Source organism: Centruroides sculpturatus, unplaced genomic scaffold (genome assembly GCF_000671375.1).
Source record: "Centruroides sculpturatus isolate CEXI.00-Female unplaced genomic scaffold, Cexi_2.0 scaffold712, whole genome shotgun sequence".
NCBI classification, from domain to species: Eukaryota; Metazoa; Arthropoda; class Arachnida; order Scorpiones; family Buthidae; genus Centruroides; species Centruroides sculpturatus.
In genome coordinates this window covers 213,762-228,793 of record NW_019384904.1, presented here as the reverse complement: position 1 = coordinate 228,793, position 15,032 = coordinate 213,762, and the positions used below count along the sequence as shown (strand labels likewise).

At 26.1% G+C, this 15,032-nt stretch overlaps 1 protein-coding gene across 1 annotated transcript in view; it reads right to left on the bottom strand.

The window, feature by feature from the left end:
• LOC111631548 (Down syndrome cell adhesion molecule-like protein Dscam2) overlaps positions 1 to 15,032 on the bottom strand; it is a 170,899-nt gene that overhangs the window by 92,563 nt on the left and 63,304 nt on the right. Inside the window, exons 4-7 of the mRNA XM_023375805.1 lie at positions 9,754 to 9,906; positions 6,780 to 7,073; positions 4,136 to 4,405; positions 68 to 475 (exon numbers count right to left, since the gene is read on the bottom strand). Coding sequence (XP_023231573.1) covers positions 68 to 475; positions 4,136 to 4,405; positions 6,780 to 7,073; positions 9,754 to 9,906 — 1,125 coding nt within the window. The remainder of the gene's footprint in view (positions 1 to 67; positions 476 to 4,135; positions 4,406 to 6,779; positions 7,074 to 9,753; positions 9,907 to 15,032) is intronic.

Below are 15,032 nucleotides of genomic sequence, written 5' to 3'. Positions count from 1 at the left end.
ATTATTTGACTTCATTTTACAGAATTTTATAAAATAACTTAAGTAAAGAAAAAATTGCAAAATTTACCTTTTTCCCACATTATTTTTTCAATTGGATAACCAGCAACAGGACATCTGATAGATAAAGTATTTCCAGATAAAACTGTAATATTTTTCATTTGTCTAATAAATGGTGGACCAAATACATTTAATTTAGCAGAATAAGACACAGTTGCAACTTCATTACTTGCATGGCAAGAATATTTTCCACTATCTTCTGATTTGAGAGAAGTTATATTAACAAAACTATTAACATAGCCATCATTGTTAACAAAGTCACCTACACGAATTCTCATATTTTCACTAATAGGAAAACCATCTAAAGTCCATGTAATTTGTGGCAAAGGTGTTCCAGTTGCAGCACATTTCAGAGAAACAAATGGTCCAGGTTGAAGTGTTTGTTCTTGGAATGTATATGAGAAAACTGGAGGATCATCTAGAAAAAATAGAGGAAAAAATGAAACTGGAAAAATGCACAAATCATATTTATTTATATTATTTCACATCTCATTATCACTTAATATATTTGTCTAATTAGGTTTATTGACGTTTCTATATAACTTACATTAATACAAATTATGGACTTCTAAAAAGTAAAACATATAACAAAATAATTTCTTAATTAAAACACATATAAGTTTTCATGTTTAAGTATGTAATATAAAAAGTATTACTATTGAAATAAATCTTATATATGCCATCTTATATACATGGGTTGGTCAAAAGTTCCCGAACTTTTTGAATAGCGCGCCTCCAGTTGGTTATTTTTTAATCTGCTTGGAAGCATTGTGTCCATGGAAACCTCCTGAGTAACCTCCTTCAATCCATTTGTTGATATCTTGTTTTGGTGATTAGTTACGGCCGTTTATGTGAAGGGGTGTTTGTGGGGTTTGGTGCCATTGGATCAGCAGAAATGAGCTCTTTGAAGGAGCAGTGTTGTTCTGTGAAATTCTGTGTGAAACTTGAGAAATCCTTCATGGAAACTTCCCACAGGTGGGTGAAACATCCCCCGCCCCAAAAAAGTTTGACAAGTTTACTCAAATGTTAAGGTGATGTTGACTGTTTTTTCAATGCAAAGGGGGTTGTGCATCACAAATACCTACCTGCAAGCCAGACAGTCAACACGGAGTACTACGTGGGGGTTATGAAACATCTAAGAAACAGAATCAGGCAAAAATGGCCCAAACTTTGGAGGAGCGGTGAGTGGTTTTTACATCACGACAACATGTCAGCTCATTTGTCCCTCAGAACTTGTGGAGAGTTTTTGGCCAAAAACAAGACTGCTGTGCTTTCCCGCCCATCCTACTCACCTGACCGGGCCCCATGTGACTTTTTCCTGTTCCCCAAACTAAAAAACACACTCACAGAAAAAAGATTTGCCATCATTCCAGAGATAGAAAAAAAGGCAATGGAGGAGCTTATGAGCATTTCGGAAAAAGTGTTCCAGGACTGTTTCAAAAAGTGGAAACACCATTGGGATAAATGTATACGTTGGGGAGGAGACTACTTTGAAGAGGACCCTGATAAATAAATTGTAAGTGAAGTATTTTTTTTGTAATAAATAAAGTTCAGGAACTTTTTGAACCCTCGTATATAATAAAATATATATAAGATTTTGCCATCATGAGAAAGATTACAGTTAATCTTTAATAAATTAATATAATTACATTTTCATTAAAATATACAGTTCCTGATCATACATGCATTCTTAAAATTACACACAGATACTTTCTACGTACTTTCTACAAACCAATAGTGACTAAACTGTATACTCTTAACATGCTTCATATTTTAAATAGCAAATATGATACATCAAAAGCTTACCTATAAACACAAACTTTACACACTCAGAAATAAAACTACAAATACACACTTCAGATGATCATAGAAAACAACACACACAGTATATACTATGACCATGCCATAATCACAGACAAAACAATTCATCACAACAGACTAGACATCACATTCATTGTCAAATAATACACACTAAAGACAAAGCTGTACTAAACACCTATAACATACAAAATACATACACTGAAAACATTAGCAAATACTCAGAACTTGCTCACAAAATAAAGTGTCTGTAGGGAATAGATGAGATAGGTATTGAGCTGGTAGCACTTTCTTTCACTGGTGTCACACCACTACATTACACAAAACTCTAGAAATATCAGAACTTCACAATAGAACACACATTACGAAAAATTGTCATACTAAACATATATCACATAGAAAATTCTTAAACACAGATACATACACAAATAGCAGATAAACAAAACATTAGTTTTCTATAGTTATGCCTTGACTTTGGTCCAGTATAGCACTATGTACCAGTATATATGCCATGTAGTATACATTCTNTTAAATGAATTAAAACAATCTTTACAGATTTAGATTTCTTTAAACAGAATTAATGAAAATTAAAAGATACAAAATTATCTGTTGTAATTTAATAATCAGTCAAATACATATTATTAATATATAATACAAATAGATTATAAATAATAATAATATTCAAATACATTATGATGATGTCAAATAAATAAATTATATATATATACACACACAAACCCAAGTTGAATCATTATAATGGAACTTTTTTTTGATGAAAAAGCATTTTGATAACATTCTCAGCTATTTTTCTGCTAACCAAGCAAAGAACTTCTACTCAATACATCTCTTCCAAAAATACAAAATACACAGAATACTCTATTTTACTTTCCACATTATTCTATTGTGAAAAGTAGACCTACAACATCTAAAATATTTTCTTAATTAACAAATGTTGAAATAAGAAGACATGAAATATTTTCTTATTTTAAAACTTTCAATAGTCATAGTTGAATTCCTTGATGTACTGTACAGTACATTACAGTAAATAAAAAACAGTATAATCAATTCCATAAGTTATAATTTTATTATTATGTAGCTGTTAAATATTAACATTTTAATGTAAAGATTGTAAGTAAATTAAATATTTCACAAATATCATCTAAATAACAGTACCAAATATAATTCTACATAAATATATAAACATACAGATTTTGAAATTAAATAATTAGATCCTCATTTCTTGTCTTTGAATAATTATCTATAGATGTATAAACTACTATATGATTTGAATTTGATCTTATAAGCTAAATGTATTCTAGAACAAATATTTACATACATTTCTAATTATGATAATTTAAATTAATTTAATAAAATTATAAATTTTACAATGTCTATTAAATGGTTTCTCAAAAATCTGTAAATCAACAAAATTTATAAATAAAATTTGTTAATTTTAGATTGTATCAACAATTTTGAAGTTAATATTTTTATTTAAAAATATCAAAAATAAATAATTTTATAAAATGTTTATGCAGGGGTGAATTCTCTGTGCTTACTTAGCATGCGTCACATGCTCAAGAGAAAGTTTTGACTGTCAATATACTTTTTATTGAGAACAAATGAGAACAAATATGCAATAATAATTTATTTTAAGTTAGAATAAATTATTATTGCATATTTGTTCTCATATAAAAAGTATATTGACAGTCAAAACTTTCTCTTGAGCATGAGGTGCCTGCTAAGCAAGCACAGAGAATTCACCCTGTAGTTTATGTGAAAATATAATAATAAACATTTAAATTTTAAATTTACTACTGATATATTTATCATCAATTTTTGATGAACAATCTTTCATTAAATACTATATGCTTGAAAATAACCTTTGAAATATCTGAACAAGTTTATAAGTGTGACAAGCAGCAACAACAAATATAAGAATATGACAGATGGCATTAAAAAAGCATTTTCATATGTATTTTATATGCTTGAGATAACTTTATCAGAATATTAAAAATGCTGGATCATTTAATGAACAAATTTTAATCAAAATAATACATGAAAGAAGAACTGTAATCATATAATACACTCACATATATCATTTATATGACATTAACATAGCATCAACTACATCTTCATCTTACTTTTTTAATCATTTTTTTACATACATACAGTACATATTATATATATATATATATATATATTTATTTATTTATATTTATTATCATATTAAAAATTATGTGAATTATAAAATAATTCATACCTCCAAGTGTTAATTCTGCTGCTCCTTGAGATGATATTTGATCGTTATATGCAAAACACTGATACATTCCTTTGTCTTCTCTAATAACAGAATTTATCTGAAGTACATCTTTTGATAAGTATTGAATTCTACTATTTGATACTACAGGCTCTAAATTTTTCATCCACATAAGAGACTGTACTGGATATCCAGATATTGAACAGTTGAGTGTAACAACATCTCCTTCAACAGCAGTAACAAGTTTTGGATTGACAGAAACAGCAATTGGAGCTGTAAAGTAAAAGGTTGTTTAATCATAATACCAGTATCATCACAATCTAAATAACAATTTATGTAGCAGTAGTTTCATAAAGTTGCTCAGATTGTCTCAAGTGTGTCACTTTCTAAGTTAATTAATGTCTAAGTTTGTAGAAGTGAAAGACCCATTAGGCACGATGCCAAAATCCCAAATATGCATAAATCATTGATATCTCTAGTCAAACACAAATGTGCAACTTTCGACATATAAAGGAATAAAATGAATAATTTGATAAATATAGTTTATACATACTATTTTGTTACACCATAAAATGGGTGACTTTGGACATCTGTATGAGTTCGTACAAAATTATACCTTTGGCAGCATTGTTAAATATGATGTTTTACCTATTACATTTCATTTTTCAAATATATTGGTGTGAAAAACTAGCAAATAAGAAATTTTTTTTCTTTAACAGAACATATTTTATTTAATTTTAAGTAAAAGCTTGAAGTAACTCTCAAAATAGAATACTAGAAATTTCTTTTCATCCTTTTCATAACTACACTAGCATTAACAACAGCAATCTNGTATTGAATTCTACTATTTGATACTACAGGCTCTAAATTTTTCATCCACATAAGAGACTGTACTGGATATCCAGATATTGAACAGTTGAGTGTAACAACATCTCCTTCAACAGCAGTAACAAGTTTTGGATTGACAGAAACAGCAATTGGAGCTGTAAAGTAAAAGGTTGTTTAATCATAATACCAGTATCATCACAATCTAAATAACAATTTATGTAGCAGTAGTTTCATAAAGTTGCTCAGATTGTCTCAAGTGTGTCACTTTCTAAGTTAATTAATGTCTAAGTTTGTAGAAGTGAAAGACCCATTAGGCACGATGCCAAAATCCCAAATATGCATAAATCATTGATATCTCTAGTCAAACACAAATGTGCAACTTTCGACATATAAAGGAATAAAATGAATAATTTGATAAATATAATAATATACTAAACAAATTTTTAAAAAAATGAAGAAAATATAATTAATCATACAATAATATAAATTTTAAAATTTAAGATAAGAGTAAAATTATTAAATCATTGTAGTAAGAGATTGTTTATACATTAATTTTGAATAATTTCTGATTAAAAAAATTTTGTAAATGAAACATAATTTACAGAGTTTGTTTAATATGCTATATTTTCAATAAATTTCTTCATACTTTTTAAAATAATTTGAACTAAATATAAAAGTTAAATTAAATTTTACTAAATTGCTATTATTATTTAATTTTAAATTATTATTAAATACCATTTACTTTTATTAAAAATTTTTAAATATCTTTATTCTTTAAATAAGATAAAAAGAAAACTGTACTTTTTATTTTAAATGAAATGGCATTAAATTAAAAATTATTTTATAAATTTCATTTTAAATGCAAAAAATATAAATTAAAATATATTTATTAGTATGTTTTAATGAATAAAGGAATCACTACAGAAAACACTATCTGAATACATTCTAGTTAAGCCCATGATCAGAAGTGTACTGATGAGTAGCTTAGCAAGGAATTTAGAGATTGTACTGCAAAAGAACAAATACAACTTCCCAATTTCTCCAGATCAACTGTAACTATATCATTTGTTGTCAGTAATCCCATGAAAATCTAATATTAAATAACTAAAATACATTTTTAAAAATAAAGACGCTTTTATTGGTCATGTTTTTTGAGATTGGGATAGACCTCACTGCCACCATATACATCACTACAGTGCATTTACACACAGAGACACATCATGATTAAATTCTACATTTGGTTATGTTTATTGAGTTTTGGAATGAGAATGATGATGGAAGTGAGTCCACCCTCTGAAACATCGCTAAAATGCATTATCATCAGATATAGGAAAGTCCTCAAAGTTTCAGCCTTTTATAAACACTAAATAAAACACCTTATATCGCTGAGAATACTTTATTTAATCACAAACGTTTTCAGCCTAATGTATAGGCCATCATCAGGTGAATACCAATTGAACATATTTCAAACTTGTAGCAAATGGAACGTTCAATCATAAATTCAAAATTAAAATGAAAAATAAACTAGTAAACTAGTAAAACGAAAAATAAACTGGTAAATTCAGCCTTTTTTTTTAATTATAAAAGTGAATGAAATTTGAGTTGCAAGATTTAAAGATATGATACAAAGGAAGTTAAATAAAAGCATTTAAAAATTACAGAAACAAAATAATTTATCATTATTTAACTATATAAGTAATGCAAAATTAATTTATTTATTTATGAATAACTTTCTAATATAAATATTTTAAATCATAATGAATTAAACTAACTATAATTTCATAAATTCAAAATTTAACTCTAAATTTTATGAAATTACCTGTGACTAATAGATCAGTTTCAATTTTTTCTTGTCCAACTGTATTGTTAACAAAACAAGCATATTTTCCACTATCTTGTATAACTGTTTTTTGTATAACCAAAGTTCCTCCCAACTGGAGATATCTTTGATTGGTCTGAATTGGAGTTGATTGCGAACCTTGTTCTTTATACCAAGTAATTGTTGGTAAGGGATAACCTTCTGCAGCACAGGGAAGTTCAACTGTTTCTCCTTGTCTGATAATCACACTAGGTTTTCTGTTTATTATTCTTGGTGGAAAGTTGCTATGTGGATCTATATTTTGAGATCAATATTGGGTTTACATTTTCTTAGTTAATTATAGAAAATTGGTCACAATTTCTGAATATTAATATCTTACAGTTACATAATAATATAATATAAGTATTAAAATACAGTATTATATTTGAATAATAAATTTTAATAAATACTCATATTTATTAATTTAACTTTATATGCCATGGATTTGTATAGTCTATAAACATTTAATATATATTCAATTAATGTTTATTATAAACTTCAATAATATATTTTAATATATATTACATTTAATTTAATATATATTGTATAAATTTTAATATTTATACAGTTTCATTATTTTTTTCAGGGATAATTTTTCATTAAAGTCTGTTAATATTACATTTTAATAGAAATAAATTTGACATATAAATAAATAACAATTTTTTTATTTCATAAATCTAAAACTATTTTTCAAAAGAATGTTCAGATTTTAAACATGTTAATAAATATTTTTTAATTTTATAAATTATTGTAATTATATTTATACAGAACAATAAAATTAATGATAATATTTAATCAAAAAAATTTTAAGTACTTAAACTTAATCTTAAATATTTTAAGTAAAATTTTGAGAACATAATTTTAAATTTCAGATTTTTAAAAATTAAAAATTTTTATTAATGACTTTTAATAAACAAACTTTACTCTTGAGAATTTATCATAGTTTAGAGTTTACATATAAAACAGCAATAAATTATCTTACCTGTACTCTATTTTTAATTTTTTTAATTCATTTTTTTTATAATTTTACAGAAAGATTTATTTACCTTTTATTTCAATTTTTTCTTATATGTATACTGTATAATGATTCTTAATCTAAATTTTGTTAAAAGCAAGACTGTTCAATTAAATCGGAATTTTTCTTAAAAAATTTAAAAAATTAAAATAAACAATTACTATAAAAAATATGAAGTAAGTTATTAATATTTTAGATAAAAATTCAAAAGTTCTGGAGAGCAAAGTATGTATATTAAAATTTATTAATATACCTTTTTTGAGTCTCGGAAACCTGAATTATAATATTGATTAAATATTTAAAATTTATTTGAATTTAAATATTGAAAAATCATTTCTAGATCATTTGTCTAATTTAATAATGAGAATAAAATATAGAAACAATTTGCTATTCAAAAATATAAAAACATTATACAGTATATTATTTTGCTAATGTTGTTTCAATCTTTAGACTTTATCATTAACAAAAATTACTGAATATTTCTTGTTTCGTTTGTTTATATTAAATCTTTTTTAAACTACAATTTAAATTCAGTTAAAGAATAATTTCCATTCTTATAATGTAATGCTTTCTATTTAATTTCTCTCTAATTATTTGAAGAAACTCATAAAAAATTCCATTTAATTAATTTATTTTTAAGCATCCCTTCTTATTACAAATGACAGCTATTTTGACATTACTTCCACGTAAAGTAATTTATTGATTCTTTGCAACTAAGATGTTTATCTAGAACTTTGATAAATTTTTAAATTGGTGTTTTCTGTAAAGAGCATTTTTTAAACTTATTAATGAATAAAACATGATAAAAATAATTATATATTAATCAGTAGTTTTTAGTTAATTTTAATAATTTAATCACTACACAATATTTAATAATGTACAAATGTATATGAGTATAATTAAAAGATAAAAAATTTCTTCTATTTAATTTACATATTTTATTTTTATATATTTTTGTAAACTGAGATAATGTAATTGATATATCATGGGAGTAAGTGGCTAACTTTAAATTTTGCAGTTTTGATCAATAATAAACTATTCCTATTACATTCAACATTCTATTTTGGACCATAAGCAGATATGTAAAATTCAAATGATTACATAATATAGCAAATTTTTAAATTACAGTTTCTGTACCCACAATATGTATATGCAAATATTTTTTATTTAATTTATAGTTTTAAAAAGTTACAATTTTAATAAAAATGTAAGAAAAAAATTGCTGACAATCTGCATATTGTATATATTTGAAACTAATGTATGTTGTCAGAATAGTTTATATTTATCTACACAATTTCCTGAAAGTATTTGGAAAATTCCAAGACTTATCAAAATTTTTATTCAAAGTTATGATGGATATGTGCTGCCAAAATTCCATTTTAAGTACATTTCTATTTCTTTGCTTCATCTACATTTGAAAATTCTCTTGAATTATTCTTTATCTTTTTAAATAAATTTTACTAGTGATGCAAAAATTCTAATGCTAAATATCTGATAAAAATTTGAATAAAAGTTTCAATATCAAAAATCAAAATAGTTTAAATAATTTATAGTCATATATCATTAATACGTGAACAAGAAAATGTTTTAAAATGTTACATTGAAATCTTTTCATAGTAATATTTCACAGATCTAAAATATTTCAATTTTGAATTGCACTTCTGCAAAAGAAATATATCATCCAAAATTTATATCAACTACAAATCATGTTCAGTATCAAATTTGGAGTTAAATATTCAATGTTTTATAATGAAAACCAAGTAAAACACATTAAAATTCTAAAGAATTACACACAAAAAATTTTTTAATTTACTTGGAAATATTTTAATGAGTAAAGCTGTTATAAAAATTTTTATTATGATTTTAGATAATAGCACACACCATATTTCATTTGCATTAATTAATCAAACCTGTAATTACCTGTAACGACTAGTTGTCCAAAAGAACTACTTCTTTTAACTTCACCACTAATTCTGTGTATTGTTTGGCAGTAATATTTTCTCCGGCCATCAGTGGTTGGTTCAACATGTCGAATATGCAGTTCTCCAGTTTGGAAGACACTATATCTACCATCTATTTCAATAATAAACTCATTAGTATTCAAATTGATCATTTAAAAAGCAAACTTTTGCAAAAATTGATTGGCATAGCTCACAGACCTTGCATTTAATGCCAATTTTTGACAAAATATGCATTTTGTATTTATAGCAAGATTGTAATATAAATTGATAAAGAAGACTAAATAAGATATAAAACAGTAACCTACCCATTATTTTAAATAAATATATTTTAATATTATCCATTTAATATTAACTGTACAACTTATTTATTTAAATATACTTTATATATGATTAATATCTTGTACAAAAAGTTTAAATACAATAATTAATCTTATTGGCAATATAATTTATTTATTAATTAAATTATGAAAGCATATTAATGATTATGTAAAAGAAAATGTTTTTCTTCCCATTTTAATTTAAACTCAACTTTTAAGGATCAAATTTAAGTTAGAAGCAAGAGTACATTTAACAAACTAAAGATCAATAACTTCTATTTTTGTTGTGGAAAAGATTCAAAAGGAAAACAACTCCTAATGAAGACTTACTTTTAGTTTTTACTTTTAAAATATTGTTTGCTTCATTTTGCTTTTCTTTTTTTTTTATTTTGTNTTTATATATATATATAGATTATTATTAAATAATTTTATATTTATTTTTTTTAAATTATTATCATTAGGTTGAATAACCAAAAACATCACAATTATTATAGTTCAGTGTAGTTCTCATGGAGTGATAATTATCCTAATTAACAGCATGGCATAAAAACAAAAGCAAACACTAAAATTCTATTGGACACATTGCTATAAATCTTTGTCAGATGGGAGAAAACAATCAGCAAAAGAAAAATAAGCCATTACTGAGTCAGATTTGAGCTGGAAGCTTTCAAATGATTCAAAAAAAAAAAAAACTATAAAAATTCACTGAACTGTTTCAATGTTTATTTGTTAAGTTTAAATGTTTTTTCTGTTTTTACAACTTATTTTGAAGGCTTAAAAGTCAAACTGTGAATAGGAAAATTTGAGAAAATACCATTCTTTACATGCTAGAAAAGAATATGCTAACGGTTATTCTAAATACAGCCATTAAGTAGTATTTCCAACAGATGTGCTATGTGCTCTTCGTGATCTAGGTATAGATATAACAACATTATAGCGTTGTCTCTGCGGTGAATGGCAATCAAAGTTAATATCGACGACGTGCCAGATGATCACGTTTTCGGATTGGTTTTACGTTAAAACGATAAACATGATGTTTTAAAAATTTCTCCAACCAAATCATAATAATTCAAAACCAGCAATACAACAGAAATACCCTGCATCGAATCAATAGTTAAGTAAAACTGAAAAACAGGTTTGTTACCAAGATCTGTTTTATCCAATTAGCTAATTGGTCCTGGCACATGTTGCAGAGTCCGATGGCGGGCAGTGAACCAACCACGTGGTTATAATGTAACTGACACTCATCTTGATCTAAACATGTCAACGGCCGCCGTTTGATTGAAATATCCGGTATACGAGCGATAAATTAAATAATGGCGCTATTATTTTTTTAATTATAATACGATTTTTGAAAATATAATAAATAAAACTGAAAACTAAATACAATGATTATTTTATATACTGTAAATTAACTTTCGTTCATTTTAAAACAAAATACAGTATAAAAATAAAATTAAGAACATTTGTTTTTTTTATTTCAGCGTAAATTCTATAATTTTTTACTGATACGAAAAAACAAAAATTTTTATCATTCGACAGCTGGATGACTTATGGCAGTAAAGATGTCAGCTACCGCTTTGGGGAACTAGTGATCGAATCCGGGTGAGCCTCAGGAATTTTTCGTGGGCGGTCTGTTCCGGATTTGTAAAATCCCTCCCCCACTACCAGGCCATTCCCATTGTGGCCTAACTCGTAATGGGTATGATTTAAAAGGCTCTTTTAATGTCTTCATGCGGAAAGAACCAAAAATATGTGAAAAGATATATTTATGCCATACGAGAATAGAATTTCATGTATGTAATACTTGCATTTATATATATATATATATATATATTATATAATATGTTTTTATTTGGAGTTAATAATATTAAATATTAGTTCGAGAACCTGTATCTATTTCTTATGGTTTATTACTATAAATACTAGAAATGTCATATTTATTTTTCATCATATATAACTTATAGTAATATAGATTTAATATTTAATACGAATTTATTGATATAATATCTAATTTGCAAACAAATTTCCAATAAAGTTTCAATCAAATATTTTATATATCGATTTAACCGTAGTAGTTAATTTATTATTCATACGATAAAATGTTCTACCGCAAGAAGAACCCGAGTTGAAATCCGATTTGGATCATCGTGATTAACAATTTAAATCAAGACTTCGTTCCCGACTGTCATCCATATTGTTTAATTTAATAATTCTATTGCGAGGCCAACTGTAACTGAGAAAAATTAAGACTAGTCATGTAATCCAATGTGCGTGATGTTGCGTGTCAAAAATTTACAGTTTAGTTAGTTGTTTTTGCGTAAAAAGTCTTCTTTAAAATCATTATAGCCACCTGAATGAAAGACAACATTAATTTTAATTGAATAAAATAATAAAATATTTTCTAGTGTATTGCATAATAACTATTGATATTTAACAATTTATTAACTAATACAATAGAGTTCTTCCGCTATTTGGTTTCTAATGAATTGCTAATATGATAGAAAATTGTGTAATTCATGATTAATTTAGTATTGTTATTTTTACATAGTGAAATTTATTATTTTCCGTTATTTTCTAGCGCTTTTCTTGTGTCAAAAACGAATTAGAATGTTAAGATGCACTACATGTGCTAGCGAATATGTTCCTCTCTTCTTTTACCATCTTCATCTTCTTAATAGTGTCTTTTACCATTGGCTAATCCATCTTAGTTTTATCGTGGTGCATCTGTCTATCTCAACTTATTTTTGATAAGAAATTTCCTTCTTTTTAATATTTGCTTCAGTAAAAGTCTCTCCTGTTCCTTCAAGCCATGTAAATAGTATGACATCTACATCTGACAACGGGGATTCGCATTTTCTTTTCCTTACAGTTTGTCAATGATCACAATAACTTCTTTCAGAGCAGATCATTTTTTTAAGGATTTTCTGGAATGTAGTATAGAGAATACCGAATTGCTTCACAATTTTTTTTCCAAACGTGCCATCTAAAGCGTAATAATGCTTCAAACATGTCGGTTGTTAGTGTTACCCTGATGTTAACGATCAATATCGATGCTCTACGCGACAGTGCGTATTGCCTACCGGTCGATACCGGCAAAATGCATAACACGTGACATTACGTTGCTAAATTATGCAAAATTCAACCCTTACGTAAAAGCTATTAAAGGTTTAATATATACTTATATACAAATTCAAGATTTTTAATTTAATATTAAAACGATATAGTACTCAGATACATAAAACATTCTGATAAACATAAGCTACCTATTTTCATTTGTTCAAAAATGTGAAGATAATGGAATTTATATAAATTTGGACGCAAACTTTTTATAGTTTCTATGGCACAAATTCCAAATCTCACCAAAATGGGTGTTTTTTTAATGTTATTCGATAACTCGTTACAATAAAATTGTTATTTAACAAGATATTTTCAGATCATTATTCCACAATCAGAAATCTCAAAATGTTCTGTAAATTTAAAGAAAAAAATTTGGCAATTAAAGTGTTACCTTTATAAATAAAAATTATTTTAATTGATTGAAGCGTAGAAAGTTCGGAGAAAAAATTATTAGAGTTGTCTTCGTATGGAATATTTTGGAAAAAATATGCATAAAATATTATAACATAAAATTCTATAACTTTTCTCTGAAACAGTAATACTGTATATTGATAAGTTTCCTTGCGTACTTACTCATTTATATCAATAATAATGATAAATTCACTTTTAATCCGATATAAAATATTGCCATGAAATATGATTTTTGCTCGGGAAAGTAACCGTGGAGTTAAACTCTTCCCAAAAACACGGAAAAATCTGTTCCTACAATTTATTATAAACTTCCGTTTTTTCAAAAACTACGAAAAATTCGGAAGTTATGATTAATTGTAATAGATAGATCTTAACTGGAAATTAGCCAAAGATAGGTTCTTTAATGTACAGTACTGTACTTGCAATTCAAAAATTCCAGATAACTTTCGTCTTTGATATATATAAGATTATTTTTTCTCTATAGATCTAACTACTTTCGGGAATCAGAGCATTGAGCTATCACATTGACCTAACTCTTCTTCTATCAGTAAGGATTTAGATAGCACTTAAATCATCCATTGAAGAGAAATAGATTGTAAGATCTTGGAATTTCAATAGAAAGAATTTTGATTTACGAGATAAAATATTAGCTATTAGCTTTTCATTTTCAATATTTCGTGGAATTTAAATTGATAAGGTCAAACTTAAGTATAGACCTATATTATAGGCTATTTATTAACCGGTTTAATCTTGAAGACAAAAAGTAGATGATTAAAATTAAATTTAAAAAAAATTGAAAATTGAATTTAAACTTGTCTGGGAAGCTAATAGATCATTTCGATTATATCTTTCAAAATAATTAACTTTGGTGATTCATAAATTGCAATTAGACAGTAATTGAATGATTCCTTTAATAAGTAAATCAATTTATATGGAATTTTTCATTCTGTCTTTAAAGAATGCTATTATTTAAGCTGATAGAAGATCTTTCAGATATTCTCATTATCAACAGTTTTTCCCCTTCTCTTGAAAATTTATAGCGTTCATTCAATTGCTGAGAAAAACTTACTCCATTTAAAGATAGATTCAATTATTTTATTGACTGTACATTGGAGAACCCTTCGTCATGATGTGAAAGTGGTGTCGCTAGAAAATCCCTGGAGAAGACAGCCAAGAGGAAATCAAGTACACTATCACAGATATATTCCAAACAGCATATTCACTCTCTCCCCCGAGGATATCCCTTTTGGACATAGTGTTCAATATGTATGCTGAATGCTGTAAAATACGATCAAGTGATTGGCAAAGTAGCTCTCACCAGATTATATAGGTTATTACAACATAGTTTACCCATCAGTAGTCAAATTTAGGAATTACAAGATCCAAACAT